This window comes from Mustela nigripes, chromosome 12 (assembly GCF_022355385.1).
Source record: "Mustela nigripes isolate SB6536 chromosome 12, MUSNIG.SB6536, whole genome shotgun sequence".
Classification (NCBI taxonomy): Eukaryota; Metazoa; Chordata; class Mammalia; order Carnivora; family Mustelidae; genus Mustela; species Mustela nigripes.
The window spans coordinates 62353612-62368400 of record NC_081568.1 but is presented as its reverse complement, the minus strand read 5'-3'; the positions used below and the strand labels follow the sequence as shown (position 1 = coordinate 62368400).

At 38.9% G+C, this 14789-nt stretch overlaps 1 protein-coding gene across 1 annotated transcript; it reads right to left on the bottom strand.

Moving 5' to 3' along the window:
• Nucleotides 1–2587: 2587 nt before the first annotated feature.
• On the bottom strand, nucleotides 2588–14120 carry C12H5orf47 (chromosome 12 C5orf47 homolog). The gene is made up of 4 exons (XM_059416336.1): nucleotides 13815–14120; nucleotides 5493–5578; nucleotides 4022–4121; nucleotides 2588–2607 (listed from the first exon to the last, which is right to left on the bottom strand). Exons 1-4 carry the CDS (start codon nucleotides 14089–14091, stop codon nucleotides 2588–2590), a joined length of 483 nt encoding a protein of 160 aa, XP_059272319.1. The 5' UTR covers nucleotides 14092–14120.
• Between the last annotated feature and the right edge of the window lie 669 nt (nucleotides 14121–14789).

Below are 14789 nucleotides of genomic sequence, written 5' to 3'. Positions count from 1 at the left end.
ACAATGTCATCCGTTGGCACTTTTGCTTAACTTCTAGGTGCAGACTCTTAAATTGTTCCTAGCTGAAGTATTTCTATACTCCCACTTTTTGTATCCCTACGCTCTCACTGAACAAGGACTTTGCAACCCTTTAAACTGCCAAGCCCCTTCTTCTGTAAGCTTTGTTTGTATCCCTATCATGACTTCTGATTAAGCTCCTACAATCACTCTTTGAAACTAAGAATTCCTTTTTATCTTAGACATCACCAACATTGCGTTCTCAATCCTCTACTCCCCCAGCATTCTCACATTGAGGTTTCCATGCACATCTATTGCCACAACTACCTATGACCTTCACGCAACATAGATTGTACAATAGCTCCAAAAGGGCACTTCCAGCTGTGCACCTGGAATTTTCACCTGAATATATCACTACAGCTAGAATTCAACACACCAAAATAAAATTCAGTAGCTTCACAAAACCTGTTCTTCTCCTGACTTCCTTCTTTCTTATCTACTCATTTGCAGAACTTGGGATCCTCTCTCTTATCCCCCACAGCAAATCCTTTGTCTCCTCTCCACCTACTCTGCTACTCCCATTTAAGTGCATTTCACTTTCACTTGGACCTTATCAGAATTCCCAGTTTTTTCACTTCCTGTCTTGCCTCCATTCTAAACCTTTCTACAAAATAACATCAGATTCTTTCTAAAATGCAGATATAATCAATCCACTGCTTTAAAATGTTCCATACGGATGATGTACAAGGTATTTGCAAGGTATTTGCATAATCTTTTATTATGTTTCTATAAAATACTTATTAATTACAAAGGAAAAATAAATTTTCTGAATTTGATTGTTGTGTGGTTATATAAAAGATACCTTTGTCCTTAGGATATAGACACTAAAGTATTAAGGGATTTACATATATATATATATATGTATATATATATATATATATATACATAATTATATATTTTTTTTTTTTTAAAGATAAAGAGCTTGCAGGGAGGGGCAAAGGGAGAGGGAGGGAGGGAAGAAATTTCAAGCAGACTCCATGCTCAGCATAAATACAGACACAGGGCTTGATCTCACCACCCTGAGACCATGACCTAAGCCAAAATTAAACCTCAGATGCTTTACTAAGCTGCCTAGGCACTCCTTAAGGAGTGATATTTTATACACACACATATATATATACACAGAGAAAGACAGTGTATTTTTTCTTAGAAAGTGTCTAAGAATGAAAAAGCAAATGTGACAAGATGTTAAAAATCAGTGGAACTAGGTAAAGGGTGTGCTGGAGTTCTTTGTATTATTCTTGCAACTTTTCCGCTCATTTGTAATCATTTAGAATAAAGGGTTAAGAAGATGTTTCATGTTTTTTTTATTGCCTATTTAATGGAATACAAATATTACTCACATGAGACCCTCTGAAATACAGTCTCAGTATACTTTTATACCTTTCTTCACAATGAATACCATAAACAAGTCTTGATCAAACTACATTCCTGAACATTTTCTTAGACTCCATGAACTTGCTCATGGCCATATCTAAAATATACACCCCCTCCCCCACATTCCCATGTAGAAAATTCTGATTTCTCTTTCTCAACACCCAGCTTATTTTTCTAGTATTTCCCAAACCCCACCAAACTGGATATAATCTCTCCCTAGAAATTCAATGAATCCAGGAAATTAGCAAATCAAGGCACAATTAAAATGAAAGGAGAGATGATTCACTGATTCAAAACATGTAATTTTTAAAAAATAACTGTAGAATCGCCTAAAGACATTCAGAGGTCAAAGGTAGAAGAAAGATTTAAGGGTCATACACACAGAGTAACTGAAGCTATAAAAATGGTATATTGGAGCACCTGGGTGGCTCAATTGGTTAAGCCTCTGCCTTTGGCTTAGGTCAGGATCCCAGGATCCTGGGCTAGAGCCCCAGGTCTGGCTGCCTGCTCTGTGGGGAGCCTGCTTCTCTCTCTGCCTCTGCCTGCCACTCCCCCTGCCTGTGCTTTCTCTCTTTCTGCCAAATAAGTAAGTAAGTAAATAAATAAATAAATAAATAATTTTTTTTTTTTAGATGTGTATGTTAACTCAGAATAAATATGTAAAGAGAGAGCAGAACCAAAAATTACTCTCAGGGCAGCATTTGTTATTCAGTGGTAGCAAAAGGGACAATTAAAAAAGACACAAAAAATATGGTCAGAAAAGCAGAAAGAAAACCATGTCATATCCTTCAGGACACTAAGAAAGAAGAAGAATTGAAAGTAGTAATAAGATAATATTAAATGTGACAAGTTCAGAAAGAAAAGTGAACCAGGAAATATAAACAAACAAACCCACAAAAACAAAAACCATGGATCATGGAAAGAGTAGTTTCAATAGCACTATGAATATAGGGCTCAAATGAAGTTTATCAAGTTTCAACAAATATTTAATGAGTGCTTACTATGTGCCAAACACTGGGTTAAAGGAAGGAAACAGGCTGGAATCAGCAATGGCATACACTAAAGTTTGCAAAAGGTAAGTGTAAAGGGGAAGTAAATAAAACCTATATTTTATAACTGTTATATAAATGAATTCTTACCAGAAGATAAGATTTCATCTTGTGTAATTTGAGTCTAGGAACAACATAAAATATACAGAAAATTCAAGTTGGCCTTTAACACTGGTATTACCATTAATAAATACATATTATTAAGAAATAAGAATTATAATACATTTCTAAAACAATATTATCAGTTTTTGTAATCTGGTTGAAAATTGTAATGCAAAATAATAAATTACAAGGGTTCTTGTTTATAACAAGCTATTTCTGGAAAACACAGAATATTATTTTAATTTGCCAAATAAGCCTTATAAGATTACTTGATGGTTAGTAGTAAACGTCACAAGAGAACTGACAAGTTCGAGGTATGGCCAGAGCAGAATTAGATGTAATCTGTCTATTAAAGTAACTGGATCTGGATTAACACTTAGAACAATGTCCAGGGTTTGTGTGCATTGCTCTATCTATTCAAACATCCTTTTCACCTAAAAAACCACAGACTATTGTTTTCTTCCTAATCCTGCCTCATTCTCCTTCTTAACTGAATAAATAGAGTATCACTAATCTGAACATTGGTTTATATGTCATCATTGCAAACAATTTATGCCATTATTAATGCAGTATTACACAAACAGTAATGATTTTCCAGTGTAACGCTGTGTACAAAATGGCATTCTATTCTAATTATCATCTTATGAAAATGATCTTCACAAAACTCAATTATGCAGATTTACTGTCAAAATAGTAGCTGTCATTGAGTGACAGTACTAAAAACCTATAAGTGTTCAGCATGGTGACATGAATATTAGAACAAGTATGTGAAGAAAAGGAACTATATGATCTATCAATTCATGTGGCATTATTAGTTACATAAATTTAATCCAAGTTGAGAATCCAGAACTTCCTATTACTTCAGTAAGTATACAAGATTACATCTAATTTTGCTCTGCCCACAATATCAATTCAATATTGATGCAGCTTTAGAACCTGGTTTAATTTATGAGTTGTTTTCCAGGAATGAATTAATGACATCAAGGCCATAATTCAAGGGCAGTTTTGTCAAATGCATTAGACTGCAGCATCCATGGAAGGAAGTAACAAAGTGACACAGAATATATCATTTTATATTGCAGTTAAAATGTTTTTCTTCATCAATATGGATGAGTTTTGTAATCGTATTAAAAAGCTGACATTAAAATACAGATTTAACAGATAAGTGTGTTCCTTTTGCTCAGTATATTTAGTCAACATTTACCTTCTACGCCCCTCCACACACACCTACGCCTGTGGTCTAGTCTATAGCTCAGCTTAAAACGTTTTGTACTTTTAATTATGATGAACAGTGATAATATGGTAGCCACATTTCTGTAGTCCTGTACACTGAATGTGACAATTAGGAGAAGTACTAGACTAATGTGACCCAAGGGTGACTAAATAGTTAGGGAAGCCAGTCTTCTTTAATACAATCAAAAACTGTGTTAACTTACTTTCACAGGATAGTTGTTGGTATTTCAGCCTGAGTCTATATTTTTCATTTTCTTCAAGCATTCTAGAAATGACTTTGTACACTCTATTCCATACTGAAACCTTTAAAAAGTAAGCAGAGTTAAGGAACACTTAGCAGAGAAGCAGGAATACATTTTGACAAAGGCAACTGGCAGTGACTCAACCGTGTTGCCTTGTCAACGGGTATCATTGAAAAACAAGAACAGCACTTAGAGACCTAAAACTTAAATGTAATTGTTTTCCTACAATCAGTCATCTCTTCTGGTAACTTCCTAGCATTTCCTCTCTGTAGTATTTACATTAACTCTCCTGGATGAAGGCAAGATCTATAAAGTCCTACCTAAGTTGTTCCAACACATCCAATTTTGTTTTTAATGGTATTTTTTTAAATTTTCTTGCAGTTTTTAATGTATTTTATTCTAGTTAAGAATTAAACATTTCTCCTAGGACACACCAAAGCAAAAATACCAGACAGTTCTCCAATGAGAACTATGGAAGCAAACAAATCTAGGCTCAGATTCTGGCTTTGCCACTTAACAGTTGCTTGACGTTGGGAAGTATTTTACATCTCATCTAATAATAACTTCATATATTGAATTATTAGAATTAATTAAAAACATATATAAACATATGAAATATATATAAAGCACATACCCCAGTGTGTGACATATAGTAGTTATAAGTAAACATTGGCTAGCGCTCTGTTCTCCTCACCCAAGGGGAATTGGTTCTTGGAAGAAATAGTTCTTAGTATAGTGGGAAGATGAGATGTACACTCAAAATACATTTAGGGTGAATCTCCTTGAATGTTATTTTATACAATGCATGGGTTGTAACTCATACAGAGTCAAAGTGCAGAAATAATACGATTTTATATGTCATTATCACTAATAGTTTCTTTAAACCAAAGTGTAAAATATATGGTAGAAAACAAAGATTTGTAGAGCTAGTGATCTTGAATATGTTTAAAACACTCTAATTACCATGATATGTGGACAACTAGAGGTGAAAATGGTTCAGTAGTAAAGGGTCATCACTGTTAGCTTTTCTTCTACAAACTAAATGTATATCCCTTGTCTTTTAAAGAACAATATGACACCAATACAGATGTTATTCTTTTCTGTTAAATCCATGATTTTCTCTTTATATTATACTAACTATTGAAGTTTGCTATATTCTATGAGAGATACATTTTCATGCTTTCAAAAATCTCCCATTACATTTTGATTAAAATGTGTTTATATCTCTAAACACTGGAAGGACTGTTCTCTAAAGTTAATAAATATTTCTAAACCCAATTCCATTTCTGCTAAATTAATTCTATTTTCTCACTTCAGTAAATTAAACTTTCAAAAAGATGGAACTATTTTTACTGTTGAGTATCTTCACACATTTGTATTTAGAAAGGTTAATCTAGAATTCAAACACTGCTCATTCTCCTTTATAATATACCTTTTTCTTTTTCTTCGCTACTTTGGAAGCTTCTTTCAAAGGGATGGGGAAATCAAACTTTTTAGCTAAATTCTTCTGGGTTAAAGCTAATTTTAAAAAAAGAGAGAGAGAGAGAGTGAAAAGGTAAGAGATCAAGGCTGGCACATATTTTACAGGATTCACTATCCTGATAACAGGCACAATTATACATGTCTCTTGAGCTGTCTTTGAGGATTTTTATACTTGTTAGTATATTTCTATTCACTAGATAATACCAGGTTACAAATAAGCTAGTAATATGCTGGAGGAGAAAACCAAGAAACTACCTTGGAAATGCCTAGAAAATCTCCTTTCTTTACTGATTTCACAGATGAGTCCCAAAAATTCAGCAACACCAAACAAATACCAGAAGCCACATCTTGACCCAGTGCATCTCTATATTCTCCTTTCTTCTCCATTAAACTCCAGACACACATTATGATTTCAACTGTCCCAAATACCTTTGGTTCCTCAAGTGCCTTTGGTTCCTCAAATGCCTTGTTCTTATACTTCCCAGCCTTCGCATATGCTGTTCTATGTGGCTAAAACACTCTGTGTACATGCATGCGTGTACACACACACACACACACACACTCCGGCCAGGCAAATTTCTACGTGCTATTCAAGACTCAGCTCACACCATCACCTCTCTACAGTGCCTTGCACAGCACTAGCTCCAGGAACACCAAAGCCACATCACTTAGCACACTTTTATATCACATATTTATAATGTGTTTCCTCCACTAGGCTGTGACCTCCCTAAGGGCAAAGCTATGTATATATTTGTCATTTTTCTACCCACACTACCAAACACATAGTAGGTACTAATAAAGGTTTGTCAGAGTGAGTAAGTTTCCTTCCTCTACTCACTAAACCATGCTGCCTTCCCAAATATTAACTGTTAGAAAAAAACACAAGGACTTGTGTGTCCAAAAACAAAGGCATAAAACAGTGAGCATGTGCTCCCTGAAAGCCTTTATATTTGTCTGTAATCTGCCCACCCAAACCCTTACCCACCTTATCCCTGCCCTACCACTACCACTCTATACCTGGCTTTCTTCCCCCCATTCAATATTTAGCTTTCCAGGAACTTTCTCTGATTTCAGAAAGCACCCTATGCTCAATTACCATGAGATTTTTCATGTTGTTAACTTGGGAAGTGTGTTTTATTCTTTATTAGAGATCCAGTATCTAATACCATAAATATTAGATAGGCAATAAGTACTACTTTTGCTAGTGAATTAGACTATTCTAAAATGGCATTTCCCAATTTGTGAGAAGCGTGCCACTGATTCTAGGTGGGGCACAGACCTGGCACTAAAGAACTTAAATCATACAGTGAGAAACTCATTATCTGTCCCATTATTTTTTAATCTGATTACATCAGGGAGAAAGTCTGAGTTTGGAACTAGTATGTCATTATGATTTCTCTGAAATTTGCTTCTCTCTCTTTATGACTACAGACAACATTTGTTAGACAAGCTATTTGGCTAGAATTTAATAATATTGCTTTGTCTTTATTAGATTGCTTTTAATTAATTTCTATTTGTGGCAAGCTGTACAGGTTTGTCACTGAGATAATGATGTAAAGTGTTCTCAAAAGAAAATTAGTTGAGAGGAAAAAATGCAAATATTTAAATAAATATATTAAGTAAATGATAGTGCAGATGATATGCAGATATAGGGTAGGAAAACAACTCAAGTCTAAGAATCTCTGTTCTTCATATACCCAGATGTACCTTTTTCTCTAAATGCCAACACCTTTGGAATACTGTACTTGCATCATTCTCAAATGCTTTCCATTTATAAGTCTTGCCTAACCTAGACATTACCCCTTAAGGTCAGGATAGGAGCCATCAAGTCTACCTGTAATTACTGGGGATCTAAAATATGTCAAGGAGTAGAGAGGATATAAGAAAGAAAAAAGACAAAATCATTTCTCCTACTTGTTTTGCAAACTTCACTAAGGGGAGCTCCAGTCTACACCAAAGACTTTGTCCCAACTTAATGTTTCCAGTCTTTCTCTAGCCTTCTTTCTACACACTCAAAATACACTCCTACTTCTTCCCTAATCACTCTCTGTTACAGATCTATACACAGGGCTATGCTCACACAATTTTTCCCACCAGTAATTCCCTCCTGGCTTAGCAACATGTGCGACTCTCAGGGAGCTTCAATCACCATAAAACCTTCCCTGATTCCCTCACCCTCAAATTATTCACCACTTCCAAAGCAATTTTTTGTACTTCCACAAGAGCACTTGTCATCCTCTATTGTATATAAATTATGAATATATTCCCAAGTTCTGTGAGAATTGATTTATTAGTCTTGCTTAAAATGTTAAAAGAGTTTCCTGATTTTCCTGCTCCTGGATTTCTAAACTCCACTACACTTTACAAAAACAACTTCAAGTATATCTTACAGAAGTGTACCTGTCTCTGATCACTTTACTCCACCATTCAAAAATCTTCAGTGACTATTAAATTACAGTCTCCAAGGCATTCTACAATCTGGTCCAAAACTTCATTTTCATTCATTCAATATTATTCAGGCTTACTATATACTACTCACTGGGATAATCCCTCCCTTTCCTCCAAACCATCTCTGTACATTTATTCTATATCAAACACTGTGCTGGGTACTCTGCATGCATTCTGTACTTCTCCTAGTCTTTGCAATAACCTGTTATGGTAAGAACTATTATTCCCATTTTACATATAAGGAAACAGAGAATCAGAATAGTTAAGTTGGCCAATATTACACTACTAGTAAATGACAGAGCCAAGATTATATCTTTCTGATTTCAAAGCCAATGCTCTTGATAATCTCAACCTTCCACTAGCAATTTCTCCATTTGTGTCCCTTTATTTCCTACCTTTATGTCTTTCCTTTCCCTAAACTATTAAAGCCTTTGTAAGATCTCTCTCTTGCAGCATTCCTATCTACTAGCTTGTATTCATATTATTCATTTAGAAGTTCCCTGACAGCAGAATATTCTGATTCATCTATGTCACTAGCACCAAATCTAGTTCCCACAGTGCTGAGTGTTCAATGTTGTTTAATGGATACATAATTTGCCTACTCCCCATAGAGTACCAAGCATAAGTATTTAATAAACATCCCCTTAATATTAATATTAAATATACCAAAAACAGAGAAAAACTTAAGCACTTCTGGCTTGGTTTAAATATAAATCTATGACCCTATTCCTGGTCTCACAAGCACAGCAAGGGGGCTCTGAAGTTAATGGCTCCATCATCTGCCCAGCGGCCTAGTGCATAAACTTCAGAGTTGGCATCAAAACTTCCTTCTCCATATTTTAGTCAGTCATTGATCCTGTGCATTCTATATGGTCGCTACCTTAGGTGAGACCTTTTATCTTTGCATTGGACTACTGTGACTATCCTCTAACAGGACTCTGGCCTCCAATCTCTCCCAGCCCAAATCCGTACTCCATATCAGATCATGTTACCCCTACTACAAAGGAGCAGCAAAAATCCCAAAATTTCAAAACCAAAATTCAGGGCAAACTGCCCTATTTTCTTTTCCCACCCCAGCAGAGAAACCAAGCATAAGAAAGTGATCCTAGGTCTGCACCGCATAAAGTTACAACAACACAACACTAGTTTTATAATCTCAGCTACCCAGTTACTCCTAACTGGCGTAGGTGGTGATCTCAAGCACGAATTCATGCACCCCTTCCATTCCACCCCTCTTTCTTCCAGAAGCTTCTTCATCCACTTTCAGTGTTCTTCACTTTTTAATCTGCTATCTTGCTGATGGACTATTATTTGTCCTTTGATTTGTGGCACTAAAGCAATATAGGCTCTCAATCAAATCCACTGTATTTTTTCCTGGTTTCTTGCCTAAGCTGTAGAGCTCCTCACCACCACTACCACCACCACCATCATCATACTCTCTTCTTTTCCTAGAGTAAACCTTTTATCCTGTTTTGACTATTCAGAGAAGCTGGAAACCCAGGGCTAAAGAGTCTTATACTACCCCTGGATTTTTCTGATCCTTGGCAGAGGGGCCAGAATAAAACAAAACAAACCAAAAACCTGAGGGCCTTTTAACACTAAGGCCATTAGAGGGGCTTGGAGTCCAAAATCATGGCCCTGCTTAGTATATCTGAAGGCTTCCTGCCACAGCTCATTCTCAGGAATCAAACATGTCAGACAGAGTACCATCTTATACATCTAAATTATCAAAGTGAATTTAGTCTGGAAGGCTAACAAACAAAATATTTATACATTCCTCAACTTGGGCTTCAGTCTTGCCTGCCTCCAATTCAATCTCCCTTATATAGCATGAACCAAGTAAATCTAACCCTATCACTTCTCTCTTTTTAAAATTTATTTACTTGAGAGAGAGAGAGGGAGAGAGGAAGAGGAGAAACAGAGGGAGAGGGGCATGCAGATTTTGCAGAGCACAGACCCGATGTGGGGCTCAATCTCACAACCTTGAAGTCATGACTTGAGCTGAAACCAAGAATCGGTCCATTAACCAACTGAGGCACCAAAGTGCCCCTTACTTCTCTTGTTCAGAAACCTTCAGTTTGGGACTTTCTGAGTCACTGAAGACCATGGGAGATGTAGAGTAACTGCATTCCCAAAATTTCACACCAAACAACTTCACATTTTGAAAATTCTACACAAAACCACACCCTCAGCATTACTTAAGGACAGAAAACACTGAAACTGCAAAATAACATTGAAGTAAAATAAGAAAAATCATTCAATTACAGAGCTATGATCCTATATGCTCCAGCTCCACCCAAGCAGGGCTTTGTGGCCACCAGGGAAGAGAAGAGGGACATCAGAAAAAGTACCTGCAGGAGAGCTGTAGCAACCAACAGAAAGATTAAATCCACCCTAAATATGAAAATACTAAAATAACACCAGAAAGATTAGAGCACAAATGACAGAGAAGGGATTTCAATGTGCAATTTAAAAGGCCAGACATCACATAAAGTACGAAACATGTCATTTAATGGAACTGACTGAGTTTAAAGGGCAAGCTGATTTAAAGGGACAGTCTTCCAATTGCATGGGTTCCAGGGGAGAAAAAAGAACAAAACGGAAGGATCATAAATTAGGTCACAAAGAAAACATCAGTAGCACCCGTAAAAATGGAGACCTTACAAACACTCAGATCGAAATGCAACAAAATAGGGGCAGCTGGGTGGCTCAGTAGGTTGTGTCTGCCTTCGGCTCAGGCCATGATCTCAGGGTCCTGGGATGGAGTACCACATCGGGCTCCCTTGCTCAGCAAGAGCCTGCATCTCCCTTTGTCTGCCACTCCCCCTGCTTGTGCTCTCTGACGAATAAATAAAAAAAAATATTTTTTAAAAAAAATAATGCAATAAAACAGTGCACTAACGAAAACAAAACAGAAAATTCCCAGACATTAAAAAAAAAAAAAACCTTGACTCTATTAAGTAACTCTAGAATGAGAAGGGTAATACAAACTGAAATTATACTTTTAAAGAATAGTGACAATGGAAACACTGTGTATTAGAATCTATGGGACTTAAAGTAGTAGTTAGAAGAAAATGCATCACACTAAACACTTATCAAGAAAAAGGAAGAATAAAAATAAATGAATGAAATGTCCTGCTGAAAAAAAAGTATAAAAAGAACAAAGTAAACCAAAAGAAAGTACATGCAAGGAGATAATAAAGTTTCATCTTTTTTATTTTTTAATGAGAAAGAGACTAGAAAAACAAGATGTCTCATTAATAAATTGAAATCTTGTTTTTAAAAATTTAAAACAAAACAGTAGCTAACTTGATCAAGAAAAGGGGGGAATACACATATATACAGAAAAAAAATGACAACTGGGAAATAACTATTGAAACACAACAAATTTTTTTAAAATTATAAGACACTACTTCACGCACACTACTTCGCGTACTTCTACGCAAATAGATTTAGAAACACTGATGAAACAGATAATTTCCTAGGGAAATATAGATTACCAAAATTCACCCATTAGAATTAGAAAGCTTAAAAAGAGCAATTTCATAGAAGACAGAGAAAAAGTTGTTAAGGAATTATTCCACAAAAAGCACTAGACCCAGATGATTTCACAGAATTCTACAAAACCTTCAAACACCAGGTAGTCCCACTGTTCTACAAATTTTTCCAGAGCATTGAAAAAGAAGAAAAACTTTGTAATTCCTTGTATTAAGTAAATATAACTTTAACACCTAAACCAGATGAGTACAAAAAAAGAAAAACTATAGATCACGATGTAAAATTCTAAACAAATTATTAGCAGAGTTCAAGCTACTTTAAGAAAATAACATATCATAACCAAGTAGGATTTACTGCAAGAATGCAAGGTTGGTTCAATATTGAAAATCCATTTATATTATATACCACACTAATAAATCTAACAGTAAAATGTGTTTATCTCCATAGGTCTGAGAAAGCCTTTGACAAAATTCGATACCCATTTATGATTTGAAAAAAAAACTGAAGAAAATAAAAATTGAGGAATACTTTTTAAGATTTTAAATATGTATGCCTTGGTCCTAAACCAGTACCTTATTTAGTGATGAATACTAGAGGCATTTCCTCTAAGGTCAGGAATAAGGCAAGGATGCCCACAATCTCCACTACTATTCAACACTGTACATGAGGTAGTAGCTAATGGATGCAGTAAGACAAATCTACTTCAGGCATAGAAATGGGTAAAAAAAAGAAATGAAATTTTCTCTATTTGCAAATAACATCATCATATACCTGGACAATCAATATCAATGAGAAAACTAACTCTAATAATAAAAGAATACCCTGAAGTGCTAGGATCTAAAGTTAACACACAAAAACCAATATGCTAATCCAAAGAAGATAATCAGGAAAGCTCACATATTGTATGATGTAATTTATATGCGATGTCCAAATCTATCGAGACAGAGAGTTTAGAATTTGCTTAGCAGTAGGGTTAGGGTTAGGGGTGAGCAGTCAGAGGGAATCCTGAGCGTTAATGGGTACAGGGTATGGTACAAATTACAGGTTTCTCTTTTGGGGCATTAGAAATGTTCCAAAATCGAGTATGGTGATGGTCGCACATTTCTGCGAAAAGCACAATTGGGCGCTTTTAATAGATGAGCTGAATGAACTCTTAAAAAGCACAGGTGGGGGGGGGGGGGCGCCTGGGTGGCTCAGTGGGCTAAGCCTCTGCCTTCAGCTTAGGTCATGATCCCGGGGTGCTGGAATCAAGCCCCGCATCGGGCTCTCTGCTCAGCGGGGAGCCTGCTTCCTCCTCTCTCTTTGCCTGCCTCTCTGCATACTTGTGATCTCTGTCAAATAAATAAATAAAATCTTAAAAAAAATAAATAAATAAAGCACAGGTGGTGGGATAAGCTCTCAAAAAAGAGGAAGGGCTTTTCCAGGAAATAGAAAGGCTCTGTATCTTCATTGTGGTGGTGTGTTACTAGAGATATAACTTTATCGAACCCCCTCAAAATGTATATAAAACCAATCCTAAATACAGTTGAATTTTTTTTTTTAAGAGATCAAGAAGTGGGGCTCCCGGGTGATACGCTGCCTGAGCTTCTCAGTCTTGATTTCAGCTCAGGTCATGATGTCGGGCTCCTGAGGTCTAGCCTCACCGCAGCAGAGTCTGCTTGTCCCCTCTGTCTCAAGGACCTTCCTATATACAAACAATAAACAGAGGGGATTACGGAGGAGGAGACCCCATTTTCAACAGAAAATCAAACACCTAGGAATAAATTTAACAAAGAAATACACAAACCCTATGGGAAAATTTCAAATCTAGAACATTCCGAAAAGACAGAAAAGCAGTCTGAACAAATGGAAAGTCGTTCCCATTTTGAGAGAGGAAGTGCCTGGTAAAGACGTCAGTCCTCCTTAAGCTAATATATAAATTCAGTGGCCAATAAGAATACCAACTGGGGATAATAAAAAATAAAAAATTAAAAAAAAAATACCAACAAGCACGCCACGGGCCCCCTCATTGTGCAGGACGCAAGTGGCTCCAAGCAGTGACCCTTCCTGTCAGTCTGGCGGATCTTACGTGGGCAGCACGTGCCCTTCGGCGCCCTTTCCAGGACCCATGTAAAGCCAGGGACATGTGGGGGGCTCCTGTTTGGCCCTGCACACGCCGGGCTGACGGGAAGCCGAGAGTGGCCGCCCGCGGCCCCCAAGCCGCGGGTGGCGCGGGATTACCGAAGCTGGGAAGGCTGACAGAACGCGGAAGGGAGGCTGAGACGCCCACCGCTCTGAGACAAGAGGCTCGCTCCCGCCCGCCCGTCCGCCGCCCACTAGGCGCCACCTGCTCCCGCCGCCGGCTGGGGACAGCTCCGCGCGCTCGACGCCGGAGGGGAAGCAGCCGGGGTCCGGGACCTAGGGCCGGGGGCCAGCTCCGCGCCGGCTGGGGCCGCCGCCCACGGCTCCTCAGGGCTGCAGCCCACCCCGCGCCTGGTGCTCCCGCGGCCCTGAGCCCGGCGGCTGCCCAGCTGCAACACGCCGCCGCACCGGTACGAGCCGAAGCGTGTCACGTAAACGAAGCGCGCCACGTCCCGTTTGGGCTCCCGGCCAGCCGCCGCCATCGCCGCCCTGGTAGCAGAACCGCCGCGGAGTTTCCTCAGGACCCGCGAAGCGCACAGCCGGGACCGCCCAGCGGGGGCGGGGGCGGGGGCGGGGGCGGGGCCATGGTGCACGTGCGGAGGGGAGGGGCGCGCGCTGCCGCGGGACCCTGGGGCGGGGCTTGAGCGGTAGGTGGGCGGGGCGTGGGCAATGGGGTAAGCGAGGCAGGAGGGACGCCCTGTGGTCAGGGGACAGACAGCGTCTGGGGTTGACCACGCAGCAGTCAACCGGGGGGCGGGAAGCGTTCGGTTGGGGAGATGGTGGACCACTCAGCTGGAAAGTGGCCGTGCGGTTTGGGAACCGGATCACTGGGGATAGAGAGCAGACTATGGGGCACAGCCCTTTGAAGAAACGAGCTGAACCAAGAAGGGGTGGGAGGAAAGGGAGCAGGCCATTGGGACACCCCTCCCCGTGGCTGGGTATGAGGAAGGTTTCAGAGTGAGCGGCTGACCCTGGATTTGACCAACGTGGAGTGTCAGTCAATGAAGTTGGGGGCCTGAGGGAGGGGAGAGGAGACAGCACCTTTTGCTGCCAGAGCGTTCCAGCGGGACGCTGGTATATGTTGTGCTGGGCCATCAGCCTGAGGCCAGCTTCTTACTCACACCTATTTGAGGCCCATCATGTTTCCCAGCTGGATTATTTGGGCAAGCTACTTTTCTTC

Excerpts from the sequence above, each read along its gene's own strand:
- C12H5orf47 (XM_059416336.1), bottom strand. The coding sequence starts at position 14,091 with ATGGCGGCGGCTGGCCGGGAGCCCAAACGGGACGTGGCGCGCTTCGTT. Across the intron at positions 4,122-5,492 it reads TAGCGAAGAAAAAGAAAAAG|GTTTCAGTATGGAATAGAGT; the intron begins GTATATTATAAA and ends TACTTTTTAAAG. Across the intron at positions 2,608-4,021 it reads CCAACAACTATCCTGTGAAA|ACTCAAATTACACAAGATGA; the intron begins GTAAGTTAACAC and ends TGTTGTTCCTAG.